Below are 14,696 nucleotides of genomic sequence, written 5' to 3' on the forward strand. Positions count from 1 at the left end.
AGTGTTGTCCTGTACATCAACAAGGTGGCAGGTTCAATCCCAATCAGGGGACAGACATATCCAGGCTTTGGGTTTGGTCCCCTGTCAGGGTTCGTGAAGGAGGCATTCAATTGATGTTTCTTTCTCTCTCTCTCTCTCTCTCTCTCTCTCTCTCTCTCTCTCTCTCTCTCTCTCTCGTCCATTGGACAGTCAATCCTCTAAATAAAAACCCATAAGCATGAAGGCATATAACTGTTCTCTTCATTACATGTAAAATGCCATATTGTTCATCATTGTGTCCCTAGTACCTAGCCAGCCACCTAACACATGATGTTCAAAAATGAAATACTGGCCCTAACAGGTTTGGCTCAGTGGATAGAGCGTCGGCCTGCGGACTGAAAGGTCTCAGGTTCGATTCCTGCTAGGGGCATGTACCTTGGTTGCGGGCACATCCCCAGTAGGAGGTGTGCAGGAGGCGGCTAGTCAATGTTTCTCTCTCATCGATGTTTCTAGCTCTCTATCCCTCTCCCTTCCTCTCTGTATGAAATATTGGTTGAATCAATGACTGGACTCCAGTGAGCACAACTGCAACCTAGTAGAGATCTCATCAACCTGCCTGAGGTTGGAACCCTCTTCCCTATACATGGAAAAGCGCTGTGTGCTCAGCTCAGTTGGACATTAATTGAACAGTTTGCGCCAAGCACTCTGTGCTATCACCAAGAAAGATGAAAAATGAACAAGAAAACTACAAATATATATGATGCAGCGTAGGTAGCTCTCCTCCCATTCCTCGAAGGCTACATAAGCTCAACATCTCTATCGAAGAATGAGCTTGTCTTTCAAAAAGAAAGTCAAGCATGAATGCCATACTTTCTTTCCATCTCAGAGAAGGGATGGAAGTCTCTTTCCTCAAGAATAACCCGTCTTCCCTGACCAGCCCTTCCTTGTGCCTCAGAGACCTGCGCCATGCTGGCATCCCCTGGACTCGCTTCCCTCACATTCCTTTATACCCATCTAACTACCACTCTATCCCCTTCCCTACAGAGCCGGGCTCTCCAAGGGTCACATTTACTATCTTTACTTCCTCCCCTTCCCCATCCCCTTTTCAGTCTGGCCTCTGCCTCAAGCACCTGCAGAAACCGCTATTGCTGGTAACCAATGATTTCTGAGGCGTGGTCGGGTGGATCCTTTCCAGACCTGGTCTTATCTGACCTCTGCAGTTTCTGGCACCATGATGCTGACTCTCTCAAATGTTCTCTCAACCCTCTGTGGGTCCGGCTCCTCCGAATTTCCTCCTGCCTTTAACTGTTGCTTCTCAGCTCTGCTCGGCATTCCGGGGGAGCTTCGTTTCTGCTTTTCTTACTCTCACATTTGCTGGATGAGCTCATTCCTTCCTGTGGCTTCAACCACCATATGGACACTGTGGTTTCCAGATGTACATCTTCAGCCCAGAACTCTCAACCAACTGCCTGCTATTCATTCGCACTTAAATGTCCCACAGGCACCACAAAAGCGACATCTACATCATTGATCTGACTCTCTCCCCCCAACCCTGCTTACCCTGAGGCCTCATTCAGTAAATGGTATCAATTAAGCCCCCAGGAATGAGGAGTCACCCTAGACTCATCCGCTCTCTTGGGCTCATATCCAGTCAGCCACAAAGTCCCATCAGTCCTGCCTTTTGCATCTCTCTTATCTGCAACTTATCGCCATCCCCTGCATCACTGCTTTAGGTCCATTATTCTTCCTCCTGGAGTTTGCTGCCTCTGGAGGCTCCTGCCTCCTAGCTGAGCCCTCTTGTCTCACTCCCACCCCATCCAATCCACTGCCATTTGTGCTTTCTGAAACACCCATCTGTTGTGTCGCTCTAGACCAGTGGCTCTCAGCCTTCCTAATGCCGCGACCCTGTAATACAGTTCCTCATGTTGTGGTGACCCCCAACCATAAAATTATTTTTGTTGCTACTTCATAACTGTAATTTTGCTACTGTTATGAATCGTAATGTAAATATCTGATATGCAGGATGTATTTTCATTGTTACAAATTGAACATAATTAAAGCATAGTGATTACTCACAAAAACAATATGTAATTACATATGTGTTTTCCCATGGTCTTAGGCGACCCCTGTGAAAGGGTCGTTCGATCCCCCAAGGGGTCGCGACCCACAGGTTGAGAACCGCTGCTCTAGTGCTTCAGATCCTGATGTGACTCCCAGCCCCTCCAGGATGAGATCCTAGCTCAGTGGCATGGTGCACACAGCGCACCCAGCCCAGGAAGCTCATTCTCCAGCGCCTGCTCGCTCCACTCCTCCTCCTCCACCTCCTCCTCCTCCTCCTCCTCCTCCTCCTCCTCCTCCTCCTCCTCCTCCTCCTTCTCGGCCCCAAACAGGCCACACTGTCTCCCCTCTTCAGGCGTCTGAGCACCTGCTGCTTCCTTTGTCTTGCTGGTGACCAGTGTCTGGTTCCTGTTTCTTTCTTCCCAACTCACATTTCACCTCCTCCCCCACCTGGCTCAGCTCACTCATATTTTGATGTCAAAACTCGCCTGCTCCCCTTGGAGCTCCCAGTTCTCCCGACACACTTCTTATAACTCACAACACACATGCTACTGTGCAAGCGTTACAGCTGTTGATGTTGTCAGTCTGGCTTTTCTACTAGTTTCTTTAGAGCAGGTGCTATACCTAATATATCTATATCTATAGCTGCTAATCTATAGCTCCTCAGTGTTTAGTGGCACCTGGCATATAGTAGATAATAAATGACGAATAAACCAAAAGGAGCTCTTTGATTTTATTATTAAGCCACAATGACTATTTAATTCTCCTTAGTTTGCGCCACTTCAAACATCCCAGCCACTTCTATTAGAAAAAGGATCATCTGAATTCCCAAGCCGCTGCCACACACACACACACATTCCAGTTTGAACCAGAGGACAGAGGCGGTGCGAAGACACACGACCCGGTGGCTTTCCGAGGACTTTCTCCCCCTCCATATCTCATAGCCTTTTAGAGGGCCGCCTTCCAAACAGGGCAAAGGCTCGGCGACCTTGGGCCTGTTTCAGCCCCATTACACCAATCTGCTTTGGCGAGAGCCCCTAGCTCCTCTGGTCTAGAGATTTACTTCTCTTTGCTCAAAAGCATCCCTGAAACGTTGACCGACCGGAACATGGGGACATGGAGGCAGGCAGGAAACCGACTTGTCCAGGACCTCAGTGTCCTCACCAGAGCCCTTTAAGTTCCCCCTCATGACAGAAAGAATGCCATGGCCACCAGGACTGCGCAAGAAGCTACAGTACCTTGGAAGCCCTCGGTTTCCGCGGGCCGGAATCATCGTTATTCAGCATTGGCTGCCGGAAAGGGTCTCGGGTGGGAGGCATGGTCAAATGAGAAGCTCTTGGGAGGAATGGGAGGCCGGCGCAGCCGCACACAAGCCTGCACACAGAGGATCGCGGGTCCCAATTGTTTGGAAGGCTCACTTTCGGTTGCCAGGCAACTGCCCACCGTCTATGACAGGAGAATTCCTATCAAGAAGAGCGCCACCTGGCGGTCAAGCGTGGGACGCCCCTTGGGAGGAAGTTACTGGGAAAACAGGGAAAGAGCCGCTGACCATACCCAAGGAGCCCTGGATTTGCCCTCCTGAACCTTAGGCGGAAAACCAGAGGCCTCCGGCATGCAGGACTAATGCAACAGGCTTCAGCTAGCAAACGGAATCCTAAAAGATGACCCAGAAATGCCCTTCTCCCGCGCATCTAACAAAAGGATTTTTCAAAGCAGTAAGAGAATGGGGATGTCCAGAGATGGAACACTGCCGCCTAAGCAAACACTCCTTGCTTAAACCCGGTTTAACTATATGAGTCTCAAGGCTTCGCATCAAGCCGGCCGCAAAGGCCCAGACGGATGTGGAGGGATGGACATGGAGCGGCTGTCTTTGCAGTAGGTAACACCTTCTAAGCCACTCGTGTAGGCTGTAACTTCTAGAAGAGAGACGACGTCTCCATCTTTCTAGCGCTTTACACTCAGGACGTGCTCAGTATCTGTCCACCGCCACGTCTGCAGAATCCGAGATGCTCATAGCGCACGGCCGGGGCCCACAAGGGCAGTGGGAAACATGAATTTGGTGGCGATGGCTCGGAGATGCTCCCGCCGCGTTCTTCACTCGTCCCCTTGTCCCTAGCGCGCGCACTTCCACGCGGCGCGCGCACTTCCACGCAGCGCGTGCCAGCTGCGACGGCTGCCATGGCGACCGGCAGGTGAGAGGCAGAGCATCGCGTGGTCCCTACCCCTACCCCTACCCCACCCGCGCGCGCGCGCGCGCGCGCGCGGAAGGAAAGAGAAGGCAGTTGACAAGGCGACGTGGGTAGGAGGAGACGAGGAAGGAGGGAGGGGGAAGGATGGGCGGCTTTGGCGTGGTGGCCTGGAGGTGACTGAAGTGAGCCCAGCCCCTTGCATCCTCCCCCTAGGAACCTCCCTCCCCTTTTTTTCCGCCTTCTGCCAGCGGGAGCAGCAGCTGCAGCACCTGAGTCGCGGCCGCCGCCAGCTCAGGACAACGCGATGGCTGATGCTGGGCGCAGCCTCCATCCCCCTGCCAGAGGCAGGGGAGGAACGGAGCGGCGCAGGCTCCGGCTCCTGCGGCTGCTGCTCTGGGTCGGGACCGCCTTCCAGGTGACCCAGGGAGCGGAACGGGAGCTTCACGCCTGCAAAGAGGTACTGTCCTCCCGGAACTGACCCCACTTTGGTCAGAAAAATCTTGGATCCTGGTGGAGACCTTGGGGACCTAAGCACAGACAGTTTCAGAGGCCACGGAGTTTAGTTTTGGGGGGATGAAGATGGGATGAAGATGGGCGGGGGGAGGGAGAGGAGCAGACTGGCTCATGGAGAGGCCAGCCCACTGGAGGGCTCACAGTCCGGGGAGGAAGGTCCACCATCTGGGACTGGACTCCGGACTCCGGGGGAGAAGACATGAGCTGTTTTCCAGCTGGGGTGATGACCTTAAAAGTGGTGGAGAACAAAAGCTGATGTATGTGCAGAGAGGCGAAATAGAAAGTGGGCAAGGGGAGAAGCGGGGTGGGGAAGAAGTTAGGAAGGCCACAGGAAAGGAGCGGATGGGAGTCCTTGTGCCTTTATCTGGCTTCGGAAGGAGTGTGAAAGCAGGAGACGTAGGAGAGGCACTGAAAGGTCTCGTCCCCTCTCCCCCCTCCTATCCAGCACCCAGTCACCTTGCTGGCTGCTGAAGGTAGAGCCTCCTTGTAGCTTTGCTTCCCCCTGTACTTGGCTTACTGTTCCTGTCGGCACATGGCCCGCCTGTGGCCAGACTGAGTCCTATGACATCTCACTTTCCGTTAATCCCGACTATCCTTCTCTGACTCGCCTGACATAGGTCATACGTCTTTTTCAAGGTGCTTCCAAAATGTTGTCAACATAATTCAGACGATAGGTGGTGAATGCCTTTCAGCCAAAAGTGCCTTTTGAACATTCTTTTTGGAGAGGTACAAAAAGGTATTAAGCAGTAACAAAACTCAGTCGTTTCTATAATATTGAAATAACAATATTTGGTTGTGCTCTGAGTAACGTGTGTTTTTTCAACCATATGGCAGAGGCAGCAAGAAATATTTATAAGAACCGCATTGGGGAAGGCAAAACAAAAGTTGTCCTTTAGTTTCTGAGAAATGTGAAAGACTTCATAATATATCTATGCAAAAATAATCCAAAATGTCATACTTGGCTAAGGTTTTGAGAAGTTGAAATGTTATTGTTGTTGTTCCACTTATTTATGCATTTATTGGTTGTGTCTTGTATATGCCCTGAGTGGGGATCAAACCTGATACCTTGGCATATTAGGAAGAGAAGTTGAAATACTTCTTTTAAAGTTATCAGTACTAATTGTTTAGCAACCACAACCCCATCCCATATGGAAATATATTATTATGGTGTTCTAACCATAGACTGTCTACAACATAACAGATCGTGAAAAAGTAGGGAGGGAGAGAGGAGAGAATTTTTGTGTGAGTACAGATGTTTGACTTCATTCATGAATACGACACAAGTCAGTATGATTTTTGAAAATGTTTACCAATCCCAGTGACTACCAGCCCTGGGCCATCCCATATACAATCCCATTTCCACCCAGCCACTTTCTCTCCTGTTTAAGATAGAGCTGGGAACAGCATGATTTCGTTAGTGACTGTGGCTTACTGGCCTTGGTGGCTTATGGTCTTGAGCCAACTAAGGTAAACAGTCCCAACAAGCCCACTTGCCTAAGAATCCAACATGGGAGTCTCTTGAGTAGAAGGTAAGAACCTTACAGTTCATCTGCCACTCTTGTTGAGATCCTTGTCAACGGTGCAAATTGCAGACATTTAAGAGATTTAACATTTTGTATCATTTCGGTTTGGAGGCAGGGACGAATACTGATGCTTGAGAGCTCTAACTGGGTTACACATTTTGCCTTTAGCCCTTTTGAATGACTGCCGTTTGCCAAAGTGAAAGATCTTGCCACCGCAAGTGAGCTTAGGGCAAAGCTGTGGGACTCAACATTTCAGCGCTCCAGTCCCTGCCTGTGACTTCCCACCCAGTGTTTGGATCTGTAGAATGGGCATTTCAGTAACACCCACCTCAAAAAGGATTGCTTTGAGGACTGAAAGGAAAATACAAATAAAGCACAAATAAGAGTTACCTAACCCCCTTTCCCAGTCGGCTTCCTTACCATTCGATCCATACCCCAGGCCACAGTGAAAGTGGCTCAGGACTCATGCCCATTAGTCACGGGAGTCAGCAGGTCCTGTTTGCACTCCTTGAGCAAACAGTGGCGGCAGAACACCCTCCACTCCAAATCAATAAGGAAGCGGATAAACTCATTATCATAACAGTCTTCGCTTGGCAATAGGAACTGACCCAACTAGTTTCGGGGCTTCCAACCCTAAATGGTGAAAAACCAATTCAGGGCAGACTAGCCCTTCTCTGTGCTGTATCTGCTTATGAATTTTGCGAGTCTGTGGTGGGACTCTTATCAGGCCAAGGCTGACCTTCATAATAACAGCGTTGCTCCAGCCTTGTTTCTGAAACCTGACCCATTGCTCTGGATCTCGTCAGGGAACAGAGAGGTATGGCTTGTGGCCTAAACGCTTTTCTTATTCCTAAAACCAGGGAGTTCTAGATTTCTAAGCCTGAGCTGGGGCTTGGCATTCCTTTCATAGTTTTCCAATCATCAGGGTCACCAGTGGAACTAAACCTCCTGAATGGAGTTTGTCTTCACGAATCATTTCTTTCGTCCTGTGCTAGCCCAGGCTAAGTGCTGATTGAGAGGCCAAGGACCAAGCATTTCCTATAGCACGATGAACCCAAATCAAATTCGAGAGAAGCAGAACACGGCTTTTAACACATCTGCCTGGTCCTGAGGCTCCAGTGCTAACTGCCCCCAAACGGCCTTCCCAACCTACCCAGAAAAGCCCGGAGGACTGAGGAATCTGGCAGACGCAGACTGAATGAGTGATCCCACTTAGTAAGGATGCTAGTGGAGCAAGTTAATTAAACTTCTAACAGCCTCAGATTACCAGTCTGTAAAATGGGGATGGTAATACCTATCCCAGAGGCTGTTGTGAGGATTAAATTAGATAACACATGTTACATGCCTAGTACATAGTCTTGACATGTCATAGATGCATAAGAAATACTGGTAGGCAGAAAAGGTAAATATACAAATAATGACATATAAGGGACGAGATAAGGTTAACAGATGGCAAACAATACAGGAGTGGCGCGATAGAGGTTGACAGGAAAAGAAGACTTATCTAAACAGTTGGTACTTGACCTAGAATAATCAGTAGAATTTCAAAGGGTAGAGATGGAGTAAAGGTGCTTTCCAGATAGAGGGAGGGTCCTGAGGAAAGGTCCACAGGTGGGAAATACACAAGAGTCTGAAAACTGCAAGAAGACGAGGTGGCTGAAACGTGGAGTGGGTGCGGGCCACCAGAAATCAAGGTTGGAAGGTCAGAAACGAAGTGGAGAATCCTGCTGAGAGTGGGTTAGCAGAGCATGAGGCAAACACGGCTGAGGCAGGCCAGAGGCTGAGAGCAGACTCCTCGGGAACCATCAAGGTTAGATGTTTAAAACATCCTGCCATATTTGGTGAAGAGAGAAAATTAAAATTCTCCAATTGTCATGAGGTACTTATAGGATAGCAAGATGGGATGTTTTTGTTTATTACCAAAGGGGCTAAAGAAGAACAGCTTCTTGAGATCTGAAGGCATTTACGAAGGCATTTTGTCTATTCTCCTGGCTCAAAGTAAGAGTATACTAAGAGTCTGATAGTTATCTGACTTTACTTTTAAAAAGATTTTAAAATAACAAAAGTGACACTTTTCATTTGCAGAAAAATTAGAAAATATAGATAAATGAAAAGAAGATAATAAAAATCACCTATAATCCTATCACTCTATCATTTTTTTAAAAAAATGAATTATTGTAGACTTTTTTTTTTTTTTTTAAAGAGAGGGGGGGGAGAGAGAAAAACATTGATTGGTTGCCTCCTATATGTAACTTCACTGGGGATGGAACCTAAAACCTAGGTATGTACCCTGACTGGGAATCAAACCCACAACCTTTTGGTGCATGGAACAACGCTCCAACCAACTGAGCCACCTGGACAGGGTCACTCTATCATTTTTTTGGTTATATTTGTGAGAGAGAAACAGAATAGTGGTACAGTGTGGGATCTGGATAAAACTATTTCAGTTCAATTTCTAGCTCTTCCACTCAATTACTATGACCTTGGGAAATTTATTTAATCTCCTCCTGCCTCAGTTTCTTCATCATTAAAATGGGTATATTAATAGAGTCCACTTAATGACTATACTATGACAGTTAAGTGAGTTAACACATGTACATTGCTTAGAATAGGTCAGCCTGTGGACTGAAGGGTCCCAGGTTCGATTCCGGTCAAGGGCATGTACCTTGGTTGCAGGCACATACCCAGTGGGGGGTGTGCAGGAAGCAGCTGATCGATGTTTCTCTCTCATCGATGTTTCTAACTCTCTATCCCTTTCTCTTCCTCTCTGTAAAATATCAATTATATATATATATATATATATATATATATATATATATATATATATATATAAAGTTGGCTTGTTAGAATTAGATTTTTAGTGGAAGTATAATTTGCATGATCTTATAGTGGTAAAAGTTAAAAATTTAATGGTGGTAAAAGTGGGTTGAATTGAAAAGGAACAAAGAGTAGATGGTGAGATGTTCCGAGGAAAAGGTTGACAGAACTTGCTGAAGAGAAGGAGACAGCACTGAGAGTCCGGAGCTGTGCTGTGCGGGTGTGGTTGCCCCTGCCACCTGTGGCTGTTAGCACTGGAAACCTGGCTAGTGCAGCTGAGGACATGAAACTGTAATTTTTTAAAATCTTAATTCATTTAAAGTTCAAGTTAAAATGGATACTCGGTTCCATTACTGAAAAATTATTACCCGTGTTTGGAACAACTTGAGGATGTGAGCCTACTTTCTTAACCAAGTTTTATGAACTCTAAATGGTTGTAAAATATTCCTGTGTGCGACTACTTCACAATTTAAAAATTGACTCTCCTGCTGAGAGGCGGTTGGGTTTCCTGTGTTTGGCCATTTCAAACAAGGCTGCTTTGAACATTGTGGAGCTGTCACCTGGTGAGCAGGTCCACATTTCTTGAAGGTATAAGCCTAGCAGTGGGGTGCTGGGTTGTGGGGTGTGCACACATTCATCCTGACAAAAGAATGCCAGGTTGTTTCCCACCTGAGGGAGCTGCCTTAGCTTACTCATCACTGGCCCCAGAGGCCGAGACTCCATGAAGGCCCTCGGGCCCATTAGCCCCAGGCATGCTAAGCGAGGGCTCCACTGTGGGGCCACTCTCCCTTTGTAAATGATGCCATTTCCTCAGCGCTCTTGGGAGAAGGACCTGCTTTCCTAGAATTTTACAGTTTTCCCTCAGTTTTCAGTGTTTTCTGACTGGATGCATCCCAGCTCGGGTGGGTTTTCTTCCAATCTGGAAGCTGGACAGACATATTCACATTAGGGTCGCTCACCGAATGGAGTCTGGGTGAAAGTTACCTCCAGTGGTGGGCTTCTGGAAACTGGTACAACAGAAGTGTCACTGCATAGGAGATGGCCACTGCTCTCCACTGTACCTGAGAGGAGTCTGAGGTGTAGTAATGGCTCTCAGGGAAATGCCCTTGGGCCATCTAACCCCATATCCAGACATGGTGGATTCAGTTACCTTTTATTTATTTATTTTTAAATATTTTTATTGATTTCAGAGAGGAAGGGAAAGGGAGAGAGAGAGAGAAACATCAATGATGAGAGAGAATCATTGATCGGCTGTCTCCTGCATGCCCCACACTGGGGATTGAGCCTGCAACCCAGGCGTGGGCCCTGACTGGGAATGAAAACATGACCTGGTTCATGAGTCGACACTCAACCACTGAGCCACACTGGCCGGGCTTCAGTTACCTTTTAGCGTTTCCCTTTACATTCAGGATGAATCCTAAAATGAGGGGCTTAATGCTGCCTATACACTGGAGGAACTAACTTCTGAGAAAGGGACATTACCAGGGACTGTCTAGCCCTATGGAATTAGATAATTTCTGCCAATATAGATCTTGTTCCTACTCTGATTGTCCAATAGCAGAAGTCTTCCTTGCCTGTGTACTCCTTACTTTAAGGAAGATTGTTAGCTAGAGAATCTTACATTCTTAATTTAGATGTGGCTTCTCTGCCCCAAATAACCTTTCAATGAAAAGGTAATCTGCATCAGCTAGTGTTTGCTGAGTAACAAACCACCCCAAGACAAACCACCTCAAAACAACTATTTTTAGCCCACAATTCTGTAGGTCAAAGGGGTGGTTCTTTGGGTTTGGGGTAGCTTGGCTGATCTGTGCTGGGCTGCCTTATGTGACTGTGGTCAGCTAGTGGGTCGACTACAAATTAGATAATCCAGGATGGCCTCGCTCACATGTCTGATAGTTGGTTGGGGTCCCCAGGTTCTCTTCCAGGTGACTCCTCATTCTCCAGCAGCTTAGACTCATTTACACATGGTTTCAGAGTTGCAAGTGCAGTTAGACAGCAAGTCCCAATGCACAAGCTCTTTTCAAGACTCTGCTTGTGTCATGTTTGCTAATGTCCTATTGGTCAAAGTAAGTCACATGGTCATGCCATGAAATAGACTCCATCTCTTGATGGGAGGGCCTGCAGTCACATTCAAAGGGGCATACATATAGGGAAGGGAAGACTTTGTTGCCACTTTTACAGTACACCCCGTGAAAAGCAGAGTTGATACAAATAACCACTCCAACTGACTTACAGTTGTAAACTTGGCTAAGTGCTGTGACAGGAAAGTGAAAGATATGATGAGAGATGATTACAATGAGAACTAATTTACAGTATATCACAGAACTAGTTTCAGCATATTGCTGGAAAGAGGACAGCTGAGAATTTTGAATCACTATCTGCTGGTATAGATCACTGCTTCAGGAATACAGCAAGGAAATGGAGCCCAGTATAGAAATATCATGCTCAAGGCAAAGCATACAAAGTATTGGTTTTGGAATGGGACTGACCTCCGGATTGCCTCGTTTCCTTTTGACCTAGTGAATACTATTTTTGCATAGTTTTTTAAAATTTTTATAGCAATGATAGATTCTCATTTTGAAAATAAGAAATTTATATGAAAAAAAAACACCCCACAAAACTTACCAAAATTTCATAACTGGTTAAAATCACTATAAATATTTTGTTACATCTTCCTATACTTCTGTTACTATATATGTATATGTATGGATATAACTATATAATTCTCCATAAATGGGATCATATTACATGTATTTCATAATGTTTTCTTCATTCTGTAACGTGCAGAAGACACCTCTACCTGTTAATAAATACAGGTCTCCTTCATCATTTTCAAGGCTGCACAGAGTTTTGTAGCATGTATACACTTTATTTAACCAACCAATTCAGATAGCTTCGAATTTTCATTAGTATACATATACTGAAGTGAATGCCTTTGCACATATACTTATAAACACTGTTCAACTGTCATTCTGTTAACTCCTTAAGTTATGTTCCTAGAAAGGGGGATTTCTTGATCAAACATATATTATCCAATTTCTCCTTTGCACAAATTTTACTTCCCCTTAACTTTGGGGTCCCCCCCGCCCCCTTAACTTTGTATTCCTTCACCTTTTCTTACGCTATCAGTCGTTTCAAACCTTAAGTCAGTAAGTAATGCGCGCGCGCGCGCGCACACACACACACACACACACACACAAAATTCTTGCTTGGCCCATAGCTGAAGAATTCCACCTGTTTCAAGAAGGATCCAACTAAAGCTCCCAAAAGACCTCAGAGCATTTCTGGAAGCTATTCTACAGCAAACAACATTAAACAATCCCTATACATTATTCTTTTTAAAATAAATATTTTTATTGATTTCAGAGAGGAAGGGAGAGGGAGAGGGAGAGGGAGAGGGAGAGGGAGAGGGAGAGGGAGAGGGAGAGGGAGAGGGAGAGAGAGAGAGAGAGAGAGAGAGAGAGAGAGAGAGAGAAATATCAATGAGAGAGAACCACATGCTCCACTCTGGGACCAAGCCCGCAACCCGGGCATGTGCCCCGACCAGAAATCGAACCATGACCTCCTGGCCCATACATAGTTTGATGCTCAACCACTGAGCCACACCAGCTGGGCCCTATACATCATTCTTGTTCTAAATCCCTTCTCAGTTGCCTCCCCCTCCTCCTAGTCAGGATGAAAACTCTCCACTCTCCGCCCATGCTATGCCCACGAAATCAAAGTATAGCACACAAGTTATGAGGAGTTCCTTTAAATTAATTTTAATAATTCAGGTCGGGATTGGAGGAGTTGAATTTTAAGCCGGGAGATTATAGATATGAACTAGAGGCAAACAACAACAACAACAACAACAAAACAAACAAACGAACAAACAAAAAAACTAGGAGTCATTAAATAAGTAGCTTCTTTTTAAAAATTCTTAAAGCATGTTATTTCTCACCTGTCGCTCACTACCTGGTGCTGTGTGTACGGATACATCTGTAGCATTCTTATTCTGTGGCACGTCTCTCTCAGGACAGTGCCTGGCGTACCATATCTGACTGGCATGCCCGGGAACTGTGCAGTGCGCAGCCCCTACAGCTTACAGCGGCCCTGTATATACTAGGGCTGCCTTGATGGAACTGGTATCCCCTCACCACATACCTAGGGAATGCTTTTAGCTGAATTACTTTGACGTGAAGTGGGCAACATCTCAAAGTGATATGGTGGGGGTGGGCATAGGGTCGGAACAAAGAGACCCACTTGGAGAAATAAGCAGGGGCCAGCGAGTGAAGGGCCTTCCTTGTAAACTTTGCAGAGAGTCCGGTGCTGGCTCTGAGGGCAACAGTGGGGCAGTGGTACGTTCTGTTTGCAGCTCAGATGGGTCACTCTGGCTGCAGCCTGGAGAGAGGCTCGGAGGAGAGGGGGTACCAAAGGCAGGGAGTGTGTCCGCCAGGTTCATGGTCTCCATCACGAACAGCTGGCACACCAAACACGAGCTGTCCTTGGGGAGTTTTGCATAGGCCAGGACCTGTTGATCTGTTTCTTTCATGTCTGATTAAAAAGCTCAGGTGAAAACTTTAATGGGACATTTTGACCTCATTAAAAAAAAAAACAAGAAAAGTACATTTTTGAAATATAATATCATAAAGCTCTGCCTCGTAGACAGATGTGTGTGCCATCTCTCACCTATCAGAAAGGGACTGGAATTTATAAAGGGACATTTTGTTTCCTAGCGACAAAGCCATTTCGATCCTAGGGATATTTACAAGCAGTGCTGAAAAGCCCTCTGCCCCTGACGGGCTGGCCAGTTCCTGGGTCTCACAAATGTCAGTGGCCAGCCTGTTTTGGAGAGATTAGCTTTGGGGGAGTTGCCAGGGGAGAAGAAGTAGGAAAAGGACAGATGTTGTTTCATATGTATGAGAAGATGCATCAGAGAAGAACGTGAGTCAGGGCAGGCAGTAAACAATGGGAGCTGGGGAGGGTCTCGCTGCTGCTGTCACCATGGCTGTTAGGCCAGAGTCACCAGGCTCCCTCATCCCAGCCCTGTTGCCAGAGAGAGGAGAGAAGGGCCTGGGCGCCCTCCATGAGCCATCCCCAGGCAGGGTCCTAGCAGTAGGTGGATGCTATTTTTTTTTTAAAACCAGTTTACAAAGAGCTTTCCTCTTGTCCCGAGAGGTTGACGTTAGTCAGTTTTGTGTATGTGTGTGTGTGTGTGTGTGTGTGTGTGTGTGTGTTTTGGGGGTAATCTATTTAATCTTCTTAGCAGAGTGTTAGCATCCCCATTTTATGGGCAAGGGAACCAAGGGCGGGGAGATTTAATAACTAGTCCATGATGGTGCAGTTTTGGGGTGGCAGGACAAGAGGAGAGTCCAGATCTTTGCTCTAATCCAGAGCGCCTCGCACAGCTCCAGAACTGCTCTAGAGTCGTGCCCCACCGCACAGTCACTCAACAACTCCTTATGGATATCTGCGAGGTGTCAGGCAGTGTTCCGGGCTCTTGGGCTACCTCAGTGAACAAAAACAAAGCTCCCTGTTCTCGTGGAGCTTACCTCTGACCAGAAATCAATAATACACATAATGAGTAACTGATTATTAAGTGTGTCGTAGGTGGTAAGTGCTATGGAAAAAAAGTCAT

General features: G+C 46.7%; 2 protein-coding genes across 8 annotated transcripts in view; one reads left to right on the forward strand and one right to left on the reverse strand.

The window, feature by feature from the left end:
• Nucleotides 1-14,696, reverse strand: part of CFAP276 (cilia and flagella associated protein 276) — a 58,047-nt gene that overhangs the window by 3,088 nt on the left and 40,263 nt on the right. Inside the window, exon 1 of one of the 5 annotated variants that reach the window (XM_081112036.1) lies at nucleotides 3,276-4,160. The exons of the other annotated variants lie outside the window; for them this stretch is intronic. Coding sequence (XP_080968162.1) covers nucleotides 3,276-3,356 — 81 coding nt within the window. The 5' untranslated portion in view covers nucleotides 3,357-4,160. Of the gene's footprint in view, nucleotides 1-3,275; nucleotides 4,161-14,696 lie in introns of those variants that run through there. 5 annotated transcript variants of the gene reach the window in all.
• Nucleotides 4,289-14,696, forward strand: part of ELAPOR1 (endosome-lysosome associated apoptosis and autophagy regulator 1) — a 44,512-nt gene continuing 34,104 nt past the window's right edge. For 2 of the 3 annotated variants that reach the window (XM_081112033.1, XM_081112031.1), the window contains exon 1: nucleotides 4,295-4,683. In XM_081112033.1, coding sequence (XP_080968159.1) covers nucleotides 4,531-4,683 — 153 coding nt within the window. In that variant the 5' untranslated portion in view covers nucleotides 4,295-4,530. Of the gene's footprint in view, nucleotides 4,684-14,696 lie in introns of all 3 variants that reach the window. The other variant, XM_081112032.1, reaches the window with a different exon arrangement.

Source organism: Myotis nattereri (genome assembly GCF_964212035.1).
Source record: "Myotis nattereri genome assembly, chromosome: 18".
Taxonomy (NCBI): domain Eukaryota; kingdom Metazoa; phylum Chordata; class Mammalia; order Chiroptera; family Vespertilionidae; genus Myotis; species Myotis nattereri.